Genomic DNA, 17,234 nt, shown 5'->3' with positions numbered 1-17,234 from the left:
ACTTCATGACGAGCATCCGCTGAATAGCCCTCACTGAGATATGGTTAGTTAGCTAGACATCCAGCTACCTAGCTAGCTATCTACCAAGCTATTTAGCTTGAAAGCTAAAACTTTGCATATCTACATTTTCTTTTAAGTGACAGGGCAAATACTTCATGACAAGCATCAGCTAAGTAGCCCTCATGGACGTACAAGCCTATCATGCCAGCTAGTTACATAGCCAGGTAGGTAGTTGGATGTCTAGCTAGCTATCCACCAAGCTATTTAGCTAAATAGCTAACACTCCAGGCCTAGATTTTTAATATGGGGGAGCTGGGCAAATACTTCACGACTAGAATCAGCTAAATATTCCCCACTGAAGCACACGCCTATCTTGCCAGCTAGTTAGATAGCTATATACGTATCAGAATGTCTTGCTATCTAACTAGCTGGAAAGCTAGCTACCAGTTTATCTCTTTAGCTTTCTTAATATTTCTGAATTATCAGAGTTTTAAAACGATTAATCAGTCAATTTGAAGTCTTTAAGGACTGATTTGTTATGTGCACTTATATATAAGCCAAGAAAAAAAGTGTGACTTGATCATGCCACCCAACCATTAATTAATTTTCCATTTCATTTCACAATTTCAGAGCTGTTGTCAGCTACAATAAGTCAGACAAAATCATAAAAACACAGCCTTAACGCCCAATCTCCTGTTTAAAAAGTATCAGATATTGTCTTATTCTGGCACTATCAATCATTTTGAAACGAGACAGAGAACTGTTTTTATATGGTTTGATGTTTCATTTTAGCACAAAGAATATCATTTTTTTTCCAGCTGCAGAGAGCCGAATTGCCCATTAATGGTTACCTGGAAGCACAAAAGGTTCCGAATGTATTCATATTTCACTCCTCCTTCCAGGCTAAGGAGGGATAATTGGTCCCAAACCTGAGTTTTATTCCTTCACCCACAGTCCCACCGTGTTTATAAGTCACATCCTTGTTATATCTAAAATCAACTTAGAAAAAAACAACTGAGTTCTGAGCCCAGAAGTTGGGCTTGTGCTTTTCTGTGAGGGCTATTCAGAAGAGGCAAGTCAGGAATTATTTGCCTTATTCACTTACCTTAAAAAATGAAAGGTGCAAAAAAGATATCTGGAGACGTATATTTCCAAAATAAAATTACTAAGGGGTTAAAGAGCTTAAGGTATCTATTCGTGATATAAGTGTACATTTTTTTTCCCTCTTGAAGAAAAGTCTACTTTTTTTTTCTCTCTCGCAAAGTAAACTTTTTCTTCCTCAACAAATGTCTCGAGGCGTATTTCACCCGTCATCACAAGAAAACCCGATATCTCTGAGCTGAGCGCCGGCAACCTGTGAAAGAGTTCAGGCGCGTGTGTTTGTGTGTGACGCAGGGGTCGCGGAGGTGTCGGCTGAATGGGATGCAGCGGTATGACGTGTGATGACACGTTCCTGGGCGAGATGCTCGCTCTCTGGTGTGTTCACACTCACCAATTAACAGAGATCGGGCTAAAAAAAGGAACGACAAGGCAGCTGTGATTAAGAGACAAGTGGCGGCGGTCCTATCACATGACGTTAACACTTTGCCGTTTCTTACCTGCTGTTTGAGTAGATGAAGCAGATGTTTATTAGTTGAGAAAGTTTCAAACTAAATGTCTAACACAATACCGGGTTGATTTCCAAATGTTGTTTTTTTTCTTTCAAACCTGGCTCACATTTTCTGACCTTCACTTTGAAAAGTCAAACAGACCTCTGTGGTCGCTCTCAGCAAGCTCCTACTTCATATTCATTCAGTCACAGTTACATTCACATGTGGGAGCTTCACAGTACGCTCGCACTCTCCGACTGTCGGCCACTGAGCAGCTCCACAGGACCAAATAGAGCCGGATCAAAAGAATGCGCTCGCTGTAGTGCATTAGCGGCTCTGTGAATGTCAAGTTCAAGTGGAGGTGTGATGAACCTGCAGCTGCTCCAGTCTTTGTTTGCTGCTATAAAACTACATTTTTTACTATCTCTCATTGTCTCTCAAAAAAGCTTTTTCATATACTCAACCTCACTGCAGCTCCTCTGATCATGCATTCAGTGCTGTCATTGAAATAGCCACTATGTAGAATCCAGGTTAATGAAATGCTCCCTGCCTTTAATGTTCCTGCACAATCTTGCGGCAGCTTTTTTTTAAGAGTCGAGCAATGCTTTCCCCCCACGCAAATTGTCTGAACTCCGTCGTCAGTTCAGTGGAATTTGCAAATAGCCGCTCTTACATTATGTCCTCCGGTTGTTTGCAGGGGGGGGCTCCTCGGGTGAAAGCCACGCTACACTTCCTAGGCTCATACACCTCTGATGAATTAAAAACAAAGGACTTTGTTAGTCTGGCCTTAAATGCTGGACCAAATATTTAATTTTAAAGGGAAGGGTCACAGCCCTGTGTGGACTTGATTGACTAATAGCTTAATTAGGCTAATGTTATGCCTTTAAAGGTCACATATTATTCAAAATACACTTCACCATGTTTTTCTAACACTAATATGTGTCTCTAGTCTATCTACAAACCCCCAATGATGAGAAAAATCCATCCTCTCCGTCTTTTGCCTGCTCCACTTGTCAGAAAATGTGTGCTCAAACACGCTGTTTGGAGATTTTCCCTTCATGACATCACAAACGGCAGTAGCCCCTCCCCCAGGTGGGTGACACTCCCACAGCTAGGTGTTTGTTCTGCCCTCTGAGTGTGCCTTCTCACCGTAAACAATAGGACATGGAGCGAGAAACCCAAGCCTTTCCAGAGAGGGGGCGTGGTCAGACACAGCTCATTTACATATTTAAAGCTACAGACACAGAAACAGCCTGTTCTGAGCAGGGCTGAAATAGAGGGGTTTATAGGCATGATCAAATACAGGATCAGAGTGGATTTAGAACAAGAGACTTCACACACATGTTTTGAGGAGCTCTGAGACTTATTTACACTTGTTGACTCTGTAAAAATTATCGTTGTAATCGCAAACTGTCCCATGATTAAGAAAAGAAATGACATGAAAACTTGCATCAAATTAAAATATTAGCTTCATGTGCTAGTCAGTAACAAAAACAATGTGCTAATAGAGGTTTTGTAGAGCAGACAAAAACAGTAGAATACCTTTTGGAGTTTTTTTTTTATCTGCAATAAACTTATTTGTTCTGTTCTGTTATTTAAGTAGTGAAAATTACTTTGACTGCATTTCAGTGAATCAGAAACAGTTCTATACATTTCAGATTCCCGTGTTGCAGGGGGTCTATCAGCTGTGCATGTGTGTGCATGTGATTCACTATCATTTTTTTTTTTCTCTAATTAGTTTTAATATTCTGTTGTTTCAGGTTGGTTATATCCGAATAGACGGAAGTGTCCCGTCCTCTGAGCGAATCCAGTTGGTCAACAAATTCCAGAGTGACCCCGAGACACGAGTGGCCGTCCTCAGCATCCAGGCAGCCGGTCAGGTACACACACACACAAACACACACACACACACACACACACACACACACACACACACACACACACACACACACACACACATAAAATACAGACACTCCACATCACTCACAATCCTTTTATTTTGATTCAGGGATTAAGTGAACTCTATCAAAAGCATCTTGAACTCACTCTGATGCAACATTATGCTGTTTTTTTTTAACTGTTCCAATCACTCAAACTATTCTGCTTTTCAGACAAAGTCACCAATGACCTTGAAAAGAAAATAAAGAGTCATATGAACGCACTTATCAGAGAGCTGAAATTAACTAATGCTGGGAAACTGTAATGCGGTAAATAAACGTGCTGAATAGTCATTTTAGGCTGTGGTCGGTCATACTTCAGGTTTTTTATAAAGTGGAAATAAAAGTGTTTTTTATCCCTTAAAAAAAGCTTAATGAAGTCATTGACATAGATCAGTCGGTGTGAGTGAAAATGTGCACAAATGTTATTCGTGCCAATTAAAGAAAGTGGGTGCTCGAAGCTCTTGTGTTGCAATTAGCTGCTAATATTCTGTTATTAAAAAGAGCTTCATTAAACTGTATTGTGTGTGTGTGTGTGTGTCTCTGTGTCTCTGTGTCTCTCTGTGTGTGTGTGTGTGTGTGTGTGTGTGTGTGTGTGTGTGTGTGTGTGTGTGTGTGTCCTCCTTAGGGTTTGACCCTCACCGCTGCCAGCCACGTGGTGTTTGCTGAGCTCTACTGGAACCCGGGCCACATTAAGCAGGCTGAAGATCGCGCCCACCGCATCGGACAAACGACCTCGGTCAACGTGCACTACCTCATCGCCAAGGGCACCTTCGACACCGTCATGTGGTCCATGCTCAACAGGAAGGTATGATGTCATACGTCAAGTTCAGTCGCTCAAAGTTATTATAGGGTCTTTACATTCATGGAATTATAATGAAACATCCATCTTTCATAAATTGGGACTTTTAAATCGCCACCACATGAATATGTCAAGGTGAAGAGAATTCAGGTGGAGCGGGACATTTCTTCAGGTTTAGGCCACATTACTCTTATGACATCAAACTGATAGATGTCCTGGTGTTTGTTTAATCCAGTGCTTCTCAAACGTTTTCTGTCATGCCCTTTCCTTGGAGGAGGCCAACCCCACTGACTAAAAGAGGGAAGTTTGACTTTATTAAGACGCCATCAAGATGGGACGCCAGATAGCCCAGCGGTTATGTAGCACGCCCAATGTACAGAGGTTACAGTCGGCCATAGGTTCAGATCGGGTCTTGGCCCTATTTGCTACATTTCATCCCCCTACTCTCTCCTCCAAACATTTCCTGTCTCTCTTCAGCTGTCCAATCCAATAAAGGCATTAATTAAAAAATACCATCAAGATCTTGAACATTTGTTTTACTCTTTTCTGTCTACAACCAGGAATTAGCAACTTGGGTTAGATTGAACGTTACATGATTCAAATTAAAGTTCATTTAAATCATGTATTTCAATGTTGTTTAAAAAAATGTATGTGCTTCTTTGAGAAATATACAGTTACCAATTATTTCCCCCCCCGGGCATTTCAGCACTCAAATGTGTGTACGAGTGCTCATGAATGTTCCTCGAATCACTCTTTTTTTTGTGGATTTTAAAGAGGACATATCTTCTCCACATTTTCAAACAGTCCTCCTGTGGTCTAAATGAAACATCTGTGCTGTGCTTTGGTCAAAATATAACATGAATCAAGCACTAGAGGAGGTTTGAGACCCTGTGTAAACCAGCTCTCTCAGAACGCTCCGTTTTGGTGTGTGTGTCTCTTTAAATGTAATGAACCCCCCCTGAGTTTTCCCAGTAGACATCACTCCTTTGTAGAGAGAATAAAAATGGCGGACCTGCCCAAAAGTTTAGTTCTAGGCTGGAGGTGGAGTCTATGGGTGGAGATACCAGGGGAGGGGAGGGGATTCTTTTTTAACCAGAATCCACAAGGAGAGCACATTGAAAACAGAACATTTTTCTAAGTAACTCAAATGAAATACAATGTGCGCAAAATAAAAAACCTAAACTTGAGTGTCCCGTATTGTTCAGGAAACGGTGACGGGCAGCACCCTGAACGGCAGGAAGGAGTACCTAAAGGCCGACGAGGGCGACAAGGACAAGTGGGAGTTCCTCAACTTTGCCGACGCGTGGACGCCGAGCGAGCGGGCGCTGCCGCTGGAGGGGAACTCAGGAAATGTCAAAGAGGACTTGTTCTTCACTCATGTGAGTCAGGCTAAACCCGATCAATGAAAGTTCAGGGTTTATTAAACAAGACGTTTATCTAAATCTTCTGTATTCTGTATTTGTGGTGAAGGGAGTTTCGCTGTGCCTTGTTTTTTTTGGTCACTGTTGAAGAGAAAAGAACGGCGTCACTCATAACAAAGCGTTAATGGCATCCTTAAAGAGGAGCTTAATAAAGTTCTACAAAGAGAAGAGAGCCAGATGGTGGAATAATAATCATACAAACCTAATATATACATAGTTATAAATATGAGATGTCTTTGCTTTGGAGAGTTATCCAGTAAACAAGAAGCAACACAAGAGCTCATTAAGCTGCAGGAATAACGACCACGTCTGATGTTTGTGAGATAAAATTCAGATTTTAGTTCTTTCTGGTTTAAAAACATTAAATTATTCTCAAGGTATTCGTCAACATGAATGAATCTGTGTGTCTTTACTTTCAACAACATCAGTAAGAAGATAATAAGAGAGAAAAATCAGTTTAAGCCTAACACACACACACACACACACACACACACACAGACACACACAGACACATGCACAGACACACACACACACAGACACAGACACACACACACACACACAGACACAGACACACACAGACACACACACACACACACACACACACACACACACACAGACACACACAGACACATACACAGACACACACAGACACACACACACACACACAGACACAGACACACACAGACACACACACACACACACAGACACACACACACAGACACACACACACACACACACACACAGACACACACACAGACACACACACACACACACACACACACACACACACACACACACACACACACACACACACACACACTCTCACACACACACACACACACTGACACAAACAAACACACACACTGACGCACGCACACACACACACACACACACACACACTGACACAAACAAACACACATACTGACACACACACACACACACACTGACACACACATACTGACACACACATTATATGGAATAAGTGATGATGATGATGTCATCTTACAAAAGAGATATTTCTGTCATGGATCTTATATCGCTTTACAGGTTTATTCTAATCTATTATTTATGTCACAAATGGTAACCATCGGTAACTGTGTGCTTTAGTGGAGAGAACTAACTTCAGTTTGTATTTTTTTCTCAGTTTGAAAAAGAGAAGCAGCACGACATTCGCGCCTTCTTCTCCCCGAGCGCCGGCAAAGAGAAGAAGAGGAAGAGAACAGAAGATGAAGGAACATCTCCTCGCGTCCCCTCGGAGACGAGCGGCACCGGAACGAACCCGGAGAGAGGACAGGAAGTGAAAGAAAAGCTCTGCTCGCAAACTGGAGACGCGGCCGACGTGGACTTCTCGCCTCAGGTGAAGAGGCTCCGGACGCCACAGCCGAGCCCGAGCCCCAGGTCTCGATTTGGCGGGAAGAGGAGGTCGATGGGCTCCAGCAGCAGCCCCAGTGCGGTGTCGATTATCGCCCCGAGGACGCTCGCCAAGCCAGACCGCCGCAATGCTGAGCCGTGGAGCTGCGGGGCCTGCACCTACTCCAACAGCAGCCTGTTGCCTTACTGCGAGATGTGTGAATTCCCGTGCTCGCCTTCTGCTGTCATGTCAGGTAGGATTAAGACACAAGCAATAACAACTCATTCACCTCACTGTGTGTGTGTCTACCTCCATCTCACACTATTCTTCAAACTTTATTTCACCGGGAAAACAAAAACAAACCGGATTGCATTTAGAAAAAAGACAATAAATCCATCATCTGTTGCTTGAAATGAAGCACCTGAAGCTGAAATCCGTTCATTGCTTTATTTTCCTCCCCGTCAATATCAATGGGAGCAGTCTGTTGACATAATACTTTTGAACAGCATTACAGATTTCACCAGATGGAGACGCGTGATAGCAAAAGATGGAGGCAGGCTCGCCGGCGTCGGAAATAGCTCGGAGAATATTGTCTCTCGCTCGCTCTTCTCTCTCTCTCTCTCTCTCTCTCTCTGTGCAGATGACAAGGACACAGTATAATTCTCACCTGTCAGACTGAGAGAGGGAGAGAGGGAGAGAGAGAGGGAGAGAGAGACAGAGAGAGAGAGAGAGACAGAGAGAGAGACAGAGAGCAGGCGGCCTTCTATTGCTGCAAACGCCTCACACAAAGTTGGGGGGGGGGGGGGGGTAAAAAGTTGAGCCAGCTCTAGCTGATATCTCTGACAGCCTATGATTGTATCTCCCTGAAGAGAGAGGAGGGAAGTCGTTATGACCTGGCAGGCGTGCAGGTCCGCGCTCTTTAAATGTCTGAGATGCAGCAAGATTGGCGCAAGGAACGACTTCACAAAAATATATCCCCCAAAATTTGACGCCGCAAACAGCAGATGTCATATTTTGCCAGCATTACTTTCAGTTTCTGCGGGATGTTGTGGTTGTGATGGATTTAAAGTCAGACAATCAGATATGTCAGAAATCAGATATGTCTGCAAATCACCCCAAAAAACTGAGATTAATCGGTGGGATTCAATCATCAAGAAAAAGCATCATTAGACGTAAGAGTCTGTCTATGAAACGCTTTGTATGTTGAGCTATGATTACACATCTCTTGTGTACTTACTGTGAACACACCTGACAGAAAAATCACATCACAACTTCTGAACTAAAAGTCTAAAAGTTATAGGAAGTCGGAAAAACTTCATCACCTGTTCCCGAGCAAACAGTTACTTAACAAGATTACCCATCAACAAAACAATCTCTGGTCTATTTTTCCCAACCTTTTATTTTCTATGTTTGATATTGTTTGGAAAGAAAGGATGTTGATGTATGTTTGACTTTATTTAACTTAAGCCTTAAGATTTAAAGAGGACATATTATCCCCCCTTCTCCACCTTTTCAAACAGTCCCCCTGTGGTCTAAATGAAACATCTGTGCTGTGCTTTGGTCAAAATATAACATGAATCAAGCACCAGAGGAGGTTTGTGACCCTGTGTAAACCAGCTCTCTCAGAACGCTCCGTTTTGGTGTGTGTGTCTCTTTAAATGCAATGAGCCCCCCCCCCCCCTGAGTTTTCCCAGTAGACATCACTCCTCTGTAGCGAGAATAAAAATGGCGGACCTGGTCAAATAATGTTGCTTTATTTGATGCAGGCTTATTATTGGCTAGCACTTTCTCCCTGCTTCCAGGCCTTATGCTAAGCTAAATTAAGTTAAGCTAATCTAGACATCATAATTAGCTAAACAGATCTGAGCATTGTATCAAACCTTTTAATGACTTTACATTTTATTACTCGTCATCGTCACAACCTGAAAGTTGAAAGACGTGTGACACATTTGAGGTCATCAGTAATGAATAACTTTGCTGTTAATGTATTCAAAGTATCAGAACGCCCAAGAAGCCGAGATGACTCATGTCACATGACCTCTTGCTCTTTTCCTGTCAGCCTGGCAAAGCTTGAAGAAAACTCTGTGGACCATTTCTCCTGCTGTCTGACTCATGGCAGGCTTTTGTGAATAAACAGTAGAGGAAGAAGTGTGATGAGAGGAAAAGAAACGAGCGATTGAATTCACAACTCTGAAGTCAAAGAAGGAACAATCATGAAGTCTTGAAGTAGAGATTTGCGTGATTAGCCAACTGAACTATTAACCTTTGTCAGCTTTGCTAGATGGCACCAGAATTAGTAGTCGTTGTTAAGATTTATTTTTTAAGATTTAAGTAGTTGTTGAGATTTATTTCGGGGCTTTTTGTGCCTTTAATGTAGAGATAGGACAGTGGATAGAGTCAGAAATCAGAGAGAGTGAGAGAGTGGGGAATGACATGCGGGAAAGGAGCCACAGGCCGAATTCAAAGAGTTTCAAAGGTGCAGAGGTGTCGTTCTTTTCCGTCACTGTGATTATAGGGAGACTTTACAAAGACTTCCCCACAGTGTCCTTAAAGGGACAAAAAAACATTTGATTGGAGCTCAAATCCCACCTGTGTCTCCTTTCCCGCATGTCGTTCCCTACTCTCCCTCTCTCTCTGATTTCCGACTCTATCCACTGTCCTATCTCTCCATTAAAGGCACAAAAAGCCCCCAAAATAAATCTTTTTAAAAAAGCATTTGATTGATATGATGTAAAAAAAAAAAAAAATTGGGACCTTAATTAATCGAGATTAACGCATTAATGCTGACAGGCCTGATTTGTATTGATGTAAGCCGATAATGCTGCTTTAACGTTGTGTCCAAGCTGCTGTACGATTTTTCAAATCTTTGTAACAGAATCAGTATTGGGATGGGAAAAAAAGGCATCAGAGCACCTGGAATAATATAATTTACTAAAAGTGGTTACCAAAACGTGCAGACACCAAGTAACCACATTTTTTTAAGGTATGCAGAACCACCCCATTGACAGGAAAAACCTTTCTCAGTGTGTAATGTTTCAGCTTTGAAGCCTTTTTCTCTACCAACTTCCATCCTTGCAGCGTAAAAAAACAAACAAAAAAAAAACAGAGGTGCTGCACACATTTACAGAACACAACGAGAAACAAAGCAAAACTCCAAACAATGATGTTACATTTGCAAATTAAATTCAAAGCTGTCTCGCATTAGTGACATGTGTCTTTGGAAGCGAGTAAAGGAATGGTGATGTTGCGTGAGTACATGAGAGGACATGCTGGCTGTGCTGCAGGTTTGTTTGCAGCTCGGTACATTGGAAGGGATAAGGGTGCACTTAAAACACACACTCGGCACCTCAGCCTGTCGAGCAGCGAAAAAAAAAAAAAACACACACCCACACACTCTCCCACACACACACACATTTTTCCGACAAAATCCCCCCCCCATATTTCATGCAGCAGCAGATGCTTTAATAACTATTCAGCAATCACACTCTCTTCTTTGTCACAAGCACCGCTCTGCATTCACAGCAGCAGGCAGTGTCAGCCCCGCTAGATGGGGAATTTAACAACCTGCTAAATTTGTAAATGACAGACTGTGCTGGAAAATAACAACCAGTGTTTATAGAGATGTCTCACTACTTGGCACTGCAATCCCCAGCTTGTGGAAATATGAGGAGAAAAAAAAAATAATAATCAGGTGAGACCTTAAAGTGTGACATGAGAGATGCTATTTCAACAACAGCCCATAAAAGATATGACACTATCACGGGTTGTGTCAGTGGAATTAAGAAAAAGATTCCTCAGCATGCCGACGCAGAAGGGCTTCAGATTCAAAGTAATGGGACAGCAGAAGTTTCACAGGCTTTTGGCTTTCGGTGTCTGTGGATTTGAGCAGCATGGCAAAAAAAAAAAAGAAGACGGCAGCTGTAGAGGAAGAACAGTCATCGCGCAAAATTATATTAGTCTGTTGCAGCAGAATGCACAGGGATAAAAAAAAAAAAAAAGCCCAAAATAATAAACGGAAACCTTGATGGAATCTTGAGGTGATGAACAGAAATGGCGGGTTAAAAGCAGGTTAAATTTGACCGAGTGTCAAATTGATAAATAGACCCTTCACTTTAGCCTTCCTTCTCTACTGTTCCTGCTTTTTAAAAACATTTCCACCTTTAAACTGTAAAATGTTGTCAGTGAAAGGATACTTGGGTTACCACTTGAGTCTTACATTTCAACTGTGAGGACGTGTAATGCTTCCAGTTGCTACCAGCTGTATCTACCTAGCATTAGCTGTAGCTCCGCCTCTTTTGTGCAGCTGCTCCGAGGCCCCCCCCCCCCCATGTCCACCTCACGTTTTTTTCCAGGAAGAGAAGCGCTGGCTGTGCGCTCAGGAGTGTTTGCATTCATTGCGTTTCTGAGCGTTGCTCGTCCGTCCTGTCTCCATGACAACAGTCTGTTGACAACGTCCGCTGTATGACCGACACTGCTCCGTTACTTTTTACTGCATGTTTAATATTTGAGATCGTTTTTTTAACCCCGATGTGATGTACAAGACACGATCTGTAGGAGGCTAAAATACAGAGAATATCATACATTATGAAAAGAGCGCCGGTGACGTCAGCAGCGCCTTTCTGAAAAGATCTTCAACTTGAAGCGCACAAAAGCGGCAGAGCGCTTGAAAAAACAAAAAAAGACGCTGGGCGCTGAGATTTTTCATCCAGGTGGTCGCTTTCTGCTGTGAACGCTCTCTACTCGTTGAAAACGACTGGAAAAAGACGCTGGTGCTGAGAAAAAAAAAACGCTAGGTGGACACGGGGGCCTAAAATTTAAAATCTTAGAGGATAGACCCTGTAGTATTCCCGCCTACTGGTCGTGTCTTGTACCCACATCCTCTTTGCTCTGTGTCTGAAAAAAACAATCTAAAACAAGAAAACATGGCTGTAAAGTGTCTGTCATACAGCGGCCGTTGTCATAGAGACAGGAGGGTGCACAGCCAGCAGTGCTTTTCTGCTTGGGAAAAGAAACCCGATGTGGACACTGGACAGGGAGCATAAGTTGGCTAACACGTGTTTAGTTTGAACGTTTGCTCCTTTTGTTCCCTTTTTGAAAGAGCTGCATCAAGCAACGCTCTCACTGAAGCCCAGTGGACAACATTTAGCAAATTTACAGAGAAATCTAAACAAGTTTTAGTACATGGAATATTTACAGCTAGTGAAGTTAAAAGATGAGTTTTTATTCATGGTTTATGGCCATCATTTCTCATTTATAATCATTTCAACAACAACAACAGCTTCCATTAATTGGCCAACAATTTAATCACCGCTTACTAAGAAGTTACGGAGCGCTGTTTTTTTTTTTTTTAATCAAACTGTCACGGATTATAACCTCCAAAAAAAAAAAAAAAGACGGCGTTCTGCATCTCATGTGGATTAGTCTGAACACTCACCAGTAAACACCCAGACAGCTTCTGTTCAACCATTTATTTATTTTTTTTCCGGGGCTGGGATCAGTGGTGTTGAGTTCCCATGTTGGCAGCTTTTTTTTTCTTTTTCTTTTTTTTTTTAAGGCCAGTAGCGTGGGCACGGTTCACTTCTTCTGCTCTTTCAGTGGTCGACCAGCAATTTGTCTCTCAGCACCTTACTGTGAAAGACGTATACAGGAAGAGGGCAATTTGTTTGTCTCCTGGCTCTCTACACTTCTCAGAGCACTCTATTCTCATCCTTGGTTTCCTTTATGTTTCCTTCCAGATTTTTTAGCCCTCACAAGAAAATCTAGTGAAGTCTTTAACTGTTTCCTATCAGGCGGTTTTAGAGGATCCAGTGCTTCCCTCTTGCAGCTGTGTTTTTTTTAATCCCTGCAGACAGCGATGAAAGAGTTCCTCTTTAATTGAACTACTGTAGTGTGTTGGTTTTCATGTGAATCCTGCTTTTTGAACGTCTGGGATGTTCCAGACTCCATTTTGGGAAACTTATGAAGCCCGCTGCAGACATAATAAGGGCCCCCTGATTGGAGGGGAAACTAAGAGGGTAGACTGGTGAAGTCGAGGCACGGCCCATGTTGGATTTCCCCGTTAACATCTTCCTCGGGCGGGGACAGCTTAACACAAATTGAGCCGTCTCTCCGCGGTCTCGCTCGGCTTGTTAGCGAAAGGGGGGAGGGGGGGGCGGCGGCGGGGACCAGGAGCCCGGAGACTGGGATGACATTTAAGGGGAGGCTGGCCTTTTGAAAGAAACAAGCCACGCAGAGGCGGCATCACTAATTAGCCCTCTGCGTCCCCGAGTCTCACAACTTACTGTCTTGTTCGATTTTTCACACCTCAAGTTCAACAAATAATGTGAAAGGATACGATTTAAATTTAACTTGGAAAGTGAGGAAGAAGAATAACACTTCTTCTTGGAGAAGTTCGCCTCAGACTGGAAGTGACATTTTACACTCGGTTATTAATAACTGTCTTCTTGCTTATCTCTCTGTTAACCTAGAAAATAAATATCTGTGCCGTCAAACCCCTCAGTTTATGAGCAGCAGGGCCTCGGAAAAACCAAACGTAGAACAACCATTTCAAATCATGTGGAACGGCGAGGGCCTAATCCTCGCATCCATTAACATTTTTGGGGCTTAGATTCCTTCTTGACCTTCTTAAAAAACGACGGTGTTTGATATGAATAAAAGTCACCGCAGAACAAGTTCCGAGGTGCAGTGACGCCGAGTCTTTAAAAGGGGGAGTCAGTAGTTTGCAGCTTGTAAAACCCAAACTTTCAAATTTGGCCCCTCCTCCTGGAGTCATCGCCACCAAGAAGCGCCAGCCCCACTGCCTCTGATGGCGAGATCCCGCCCGGCCCAGCAACCACACACAAACATGACACGAAACGTCAAGATGTGTCAAGTTACTGCTACCTCAGAATATCACATATACTGTACTGGAAAAGCAGATAATGGGGCAACTAGCGTTAGCTAAATTGACACCTGCCCTGTCGAACACAAACAGGCCAACTCTGCGTCGCTCTCCGTCCAAAAGTTCCCCCCCTCATCGTGGAACAAGCTTTACTCTACGTCCACAACAGCAATATTCACTGAACTCAATGGCACTAGGTTAAAAACAAAATCAAAACACAGCATACAAAAGAAAGAAAGTGTTTTCAATGGCTTCCAGTCGAAGACACATCCACTCCCCACCCAAAAAAAACTCCTCTAGAGTCACCCAGAACATTCAGACACAGGCAGGGGGCGGGGCTACAGTCACACATGTTTATTACCATAAGTGATGACTGCACGGCATTCATTTTTGTTTTGATTTTGGCACCCCCTATGGACAAAGTGGACACCTCTTTGCTTGTTCCCCCCCCTCCCCCGCTGCTTTCTTTTAATAGTCAATGGATCAGTTAATTTGATTTTCTTTGCCGTGGAAAATGTTTAAAAAAAAAAAAAAAAAACGCTCGCTGCACCGAGCTAGCAATCGCCCCGTCTGATGCCTACCCTTCCTCAGCATTTTCGGTTATTAAGAGTGGCAACCAATCTTTTTGCTGCTCTTGTTTGCTTTATTAGGTCACGTAGAAGCGTCAGAATTCATGTGAGTCCGTTTGAAATAAAAAAAAAATCTTTAAATTCAGAAACAAACTCCTCACAGCGGCTTTAAAAGAAGAAAATGCGATTGTGATGTCGTCCGTTAGCTGCGTTCTGAATACCGCTCTACCGCTCGCTGCTGGAGCCCGGCACAGATGCAGCAGTTGCAGACAATTATTTTGTTCCAGGTGTTAAATCTGCAGCTTTGTGTTTCAATACAGACATGCTTTAAAGACTATGGGCTTTGACAAAATGTAGCAATCAGCAACCAAGAATCTTCCATTAAAGATTTGTTGTTTATACATTCCAATGCATCCCCGCATATGTCTCCCCATTACACACAATCACTCCCTCTCTAAAGTTGTCAGTAAAAGGCTTATGATAGCTTATAACAGCACTAATGAGCCATATTGAGTTTTACTTTCATGTCTGGAGTCATTTTGTCACACTGTCATACTCTTCAGATGATGGATATCTCGCCAGGGGAATGAAACTCTTCAAAGTCTGATTACACTCTGCAACTCGGCCAATAAACTAATCTTCCTCTCTCTCTCTCGCTCTCTCTCTCTCTCTATCTTTCTCTGCTGGCCCAGAGCCACCCAGGCCTCGGCAACCCCCCTCCTCATCAGAGCCGGACCGGGCATGCGTCGTCCTCTCCAGCTCCGACAGCGAGCCGGAGCTCAGCCGGGGACAAGCCCACCAGCATCCGAAGTCGCGCAAAGACAAACAGAGCGGGCAGGAGGAGGAGGAGGAGGAGGAGGAGGAGGAGGAGGAGGAGGAGGAGGAGGAGGAGAGGGAAGACAAACAGAAACTCGGAGAAGCAGAGGAGGAGGACGACAAGCAGCAGCTCAAAGGCAAACAATCAGCAGGAGAGCGAGGCGACAATGGCGCCGGCGCTGGCGCTGGCGGCCGCCTCCCCCCTGACCACACACAGGGTAATCCCACCTGCAATCTTCTCCTTTTCATATCTAGGGAAATTGGCTGGTGCCACATTGTCACCTGCCCATATAATGCTGTTTAATATCATCACTTCAAACTAATAAGGGACTATATCTCATTCCATATGTGGCTTTGGCGTTATTATTCTTACTATTATTGGCATCTCGTTGGGGGGATATTGCCTATGTCTGCACACATGAAGCTACAGGACATATTGATTTAAACCCACTAATCTCCAGAGTGCAGCCTGATGAAACAGGAGCACCAAAAATACACACAGAATTTTGAGGTTCAATCATCGCCCAGAAAAAAACTGCTGAGCTTCTGATTGTTTTTTTTTTTCCCTTCATTTTAATAAAGTGGTGCGAGATCTAATTACATAAAAAGGCACAAGTTCCCTCCCGACACCAGCTCATCCTTGAAACACAACCTGCTCCCCCTGTCCTCTCTGGTTATATGTCTACATGTCTGCAAGTCTCTAAAGGGATGTGGAAAAAAAACAACTTCCCAATTACACAGTGTGTAATATTGCAAATTAAGACCTCTGTGTTAAAGCACTCGTGTCTCAAAGGGAATATGCAAAGCAATAAATTGCGCTAATTACAAAGAACTAATTACACCGCGTGCAATATGAAGAGCTCTGTAAAAAAAATTGCCAGACTAGCAGAGTCTAAGAAAAGCCCGTGACCCGAGAGTTGCCTCTGAAATCGAGCAGATATTTGGGGGCAGAGTTATTGAAGGGTGAAGCTGAAGTGGCAGCAAGCACAGCGCTGATTTAAAGGCGAGTACTTAACATTGAAAAGGAACATAAGCCGTTTAGGTTTTAACAGGCGAGCTATCAACCCCTATTACCCTTTAACATCCAAAGAGCGGTGTGAAACAACTTGGCGGCGTCCTTTTCTTACAGAGCCAACCCCCGTACACTCGCGCCTTGACATCTATTAATGGCCAGAGATGTTCAAGTGGTTAATTTCTCATCTCTGTTGCTACCTGTGCGCGCCCCCCCCCCCCCCCCCCCCCCGACGGTCTACGATTCAATCCCACTCCTGCTTCCCCTGCAGGGCCTTTCGCACTTTGATTCCAGCCCTCTACTCTTAAAGAACAAAAATACTCAGTGAGCGAAAGACCACCACATGCTCTATTTAGACCGACTCTTGGGGAGAGATAAAAGCCTCGCTGTCGATTTGAAATGGCAGCACTGAAGAGACGCTGTTGGATACTAGCTTGGCCCCCCCACCTTCTCTCTGGACTTTTCCCCAGAAACAACTTAAAAATATCTGCCTCCAAATGTGTCTGTCCATCTGCCTCCATCTGTGTGTCTGTAATGCTATCAGGCTATGTACAGTAGCTAGCTAGCTGGAAGATTATCTCTTTACCTGGCTGTCTTATCTCTTCCTATCATACCGTCTTAAATCATGTATTTTTTGGTCTTTGAGGCTAGCTAGCTGTTTGGCAGCTTTTCTCTTTACATTATCTCTTAATCGTCTATTTTTCCATCCATACAGTTAGCTAGCTAGCTAGCATACAGATTACCTATCCTTCAGGCTGTCTCTCCATGCTTTCTTTGTAGCTGACTGTCTTTCTGTATCTGTTTGTCTAAATGTGGCTGATTGTTGACTTCTTCATACTTATCTATCTTTGTGTCAC

The 17,234-nt window shown here is 43.3% G+C and overlaps 1 protein-coding gene across 4 annotated transcripts in view; it reads left to right on the top strand.

Annotated features, from left to right (window-relative positions):
* zranb3 (zinc finger, RAN-binding domain containing 3) overlaps positions 1-17,234 on the top strand; it is a 90,814-nt gene that overhangs the window by 33,702 nt on the left and 39,878 nt on the right. For all 4 annotated transcript variants that reach the window (XM_061032808.1, XM_061032806.1, XM_061032807.1 and 1 more), the window contains 5 exons: positions 3,350-3,469; positions 4,155-4,334; positions 5,534-5,707; positions 6,894-7,353; positions 15,242-15,583. In XM_061032808.1, the coding sequence (XP_060888791.1) occupies positions 3,350-3,469; positions 4,155-4,334; positions 5,534-5,707; positions 6,894-7,353; positions 15,242-15,583 (1,276 nt within the window). The remainder of the gene's footprint in view (positions 1-3,349; positions 3,470-4,154; positions 4,335-5,533; positions 5,708-6,893; positions 7,354-15,241; positions 15,584-17,234) is intronic.

This window comes from Labrus mixtus, chromosome 24, assembly GCF_963584025.1.
Source record: "Labrus mixtus chromosome 24, fLabMix1.1, whole genome shotgun sequence".
Classification (NCBI taxonomy): domain Eukaryota; kingdom Metazoa; phylum Chordata; class Actinopteri; order Labriformes; family Labridae; genus Labrus; species Labrus mixtus.
The sequence above is the reverse complement of the archived record's forward strand: the minus strand, read 5'-3'. Positions and strand labels throughout refer to the sequence as shown.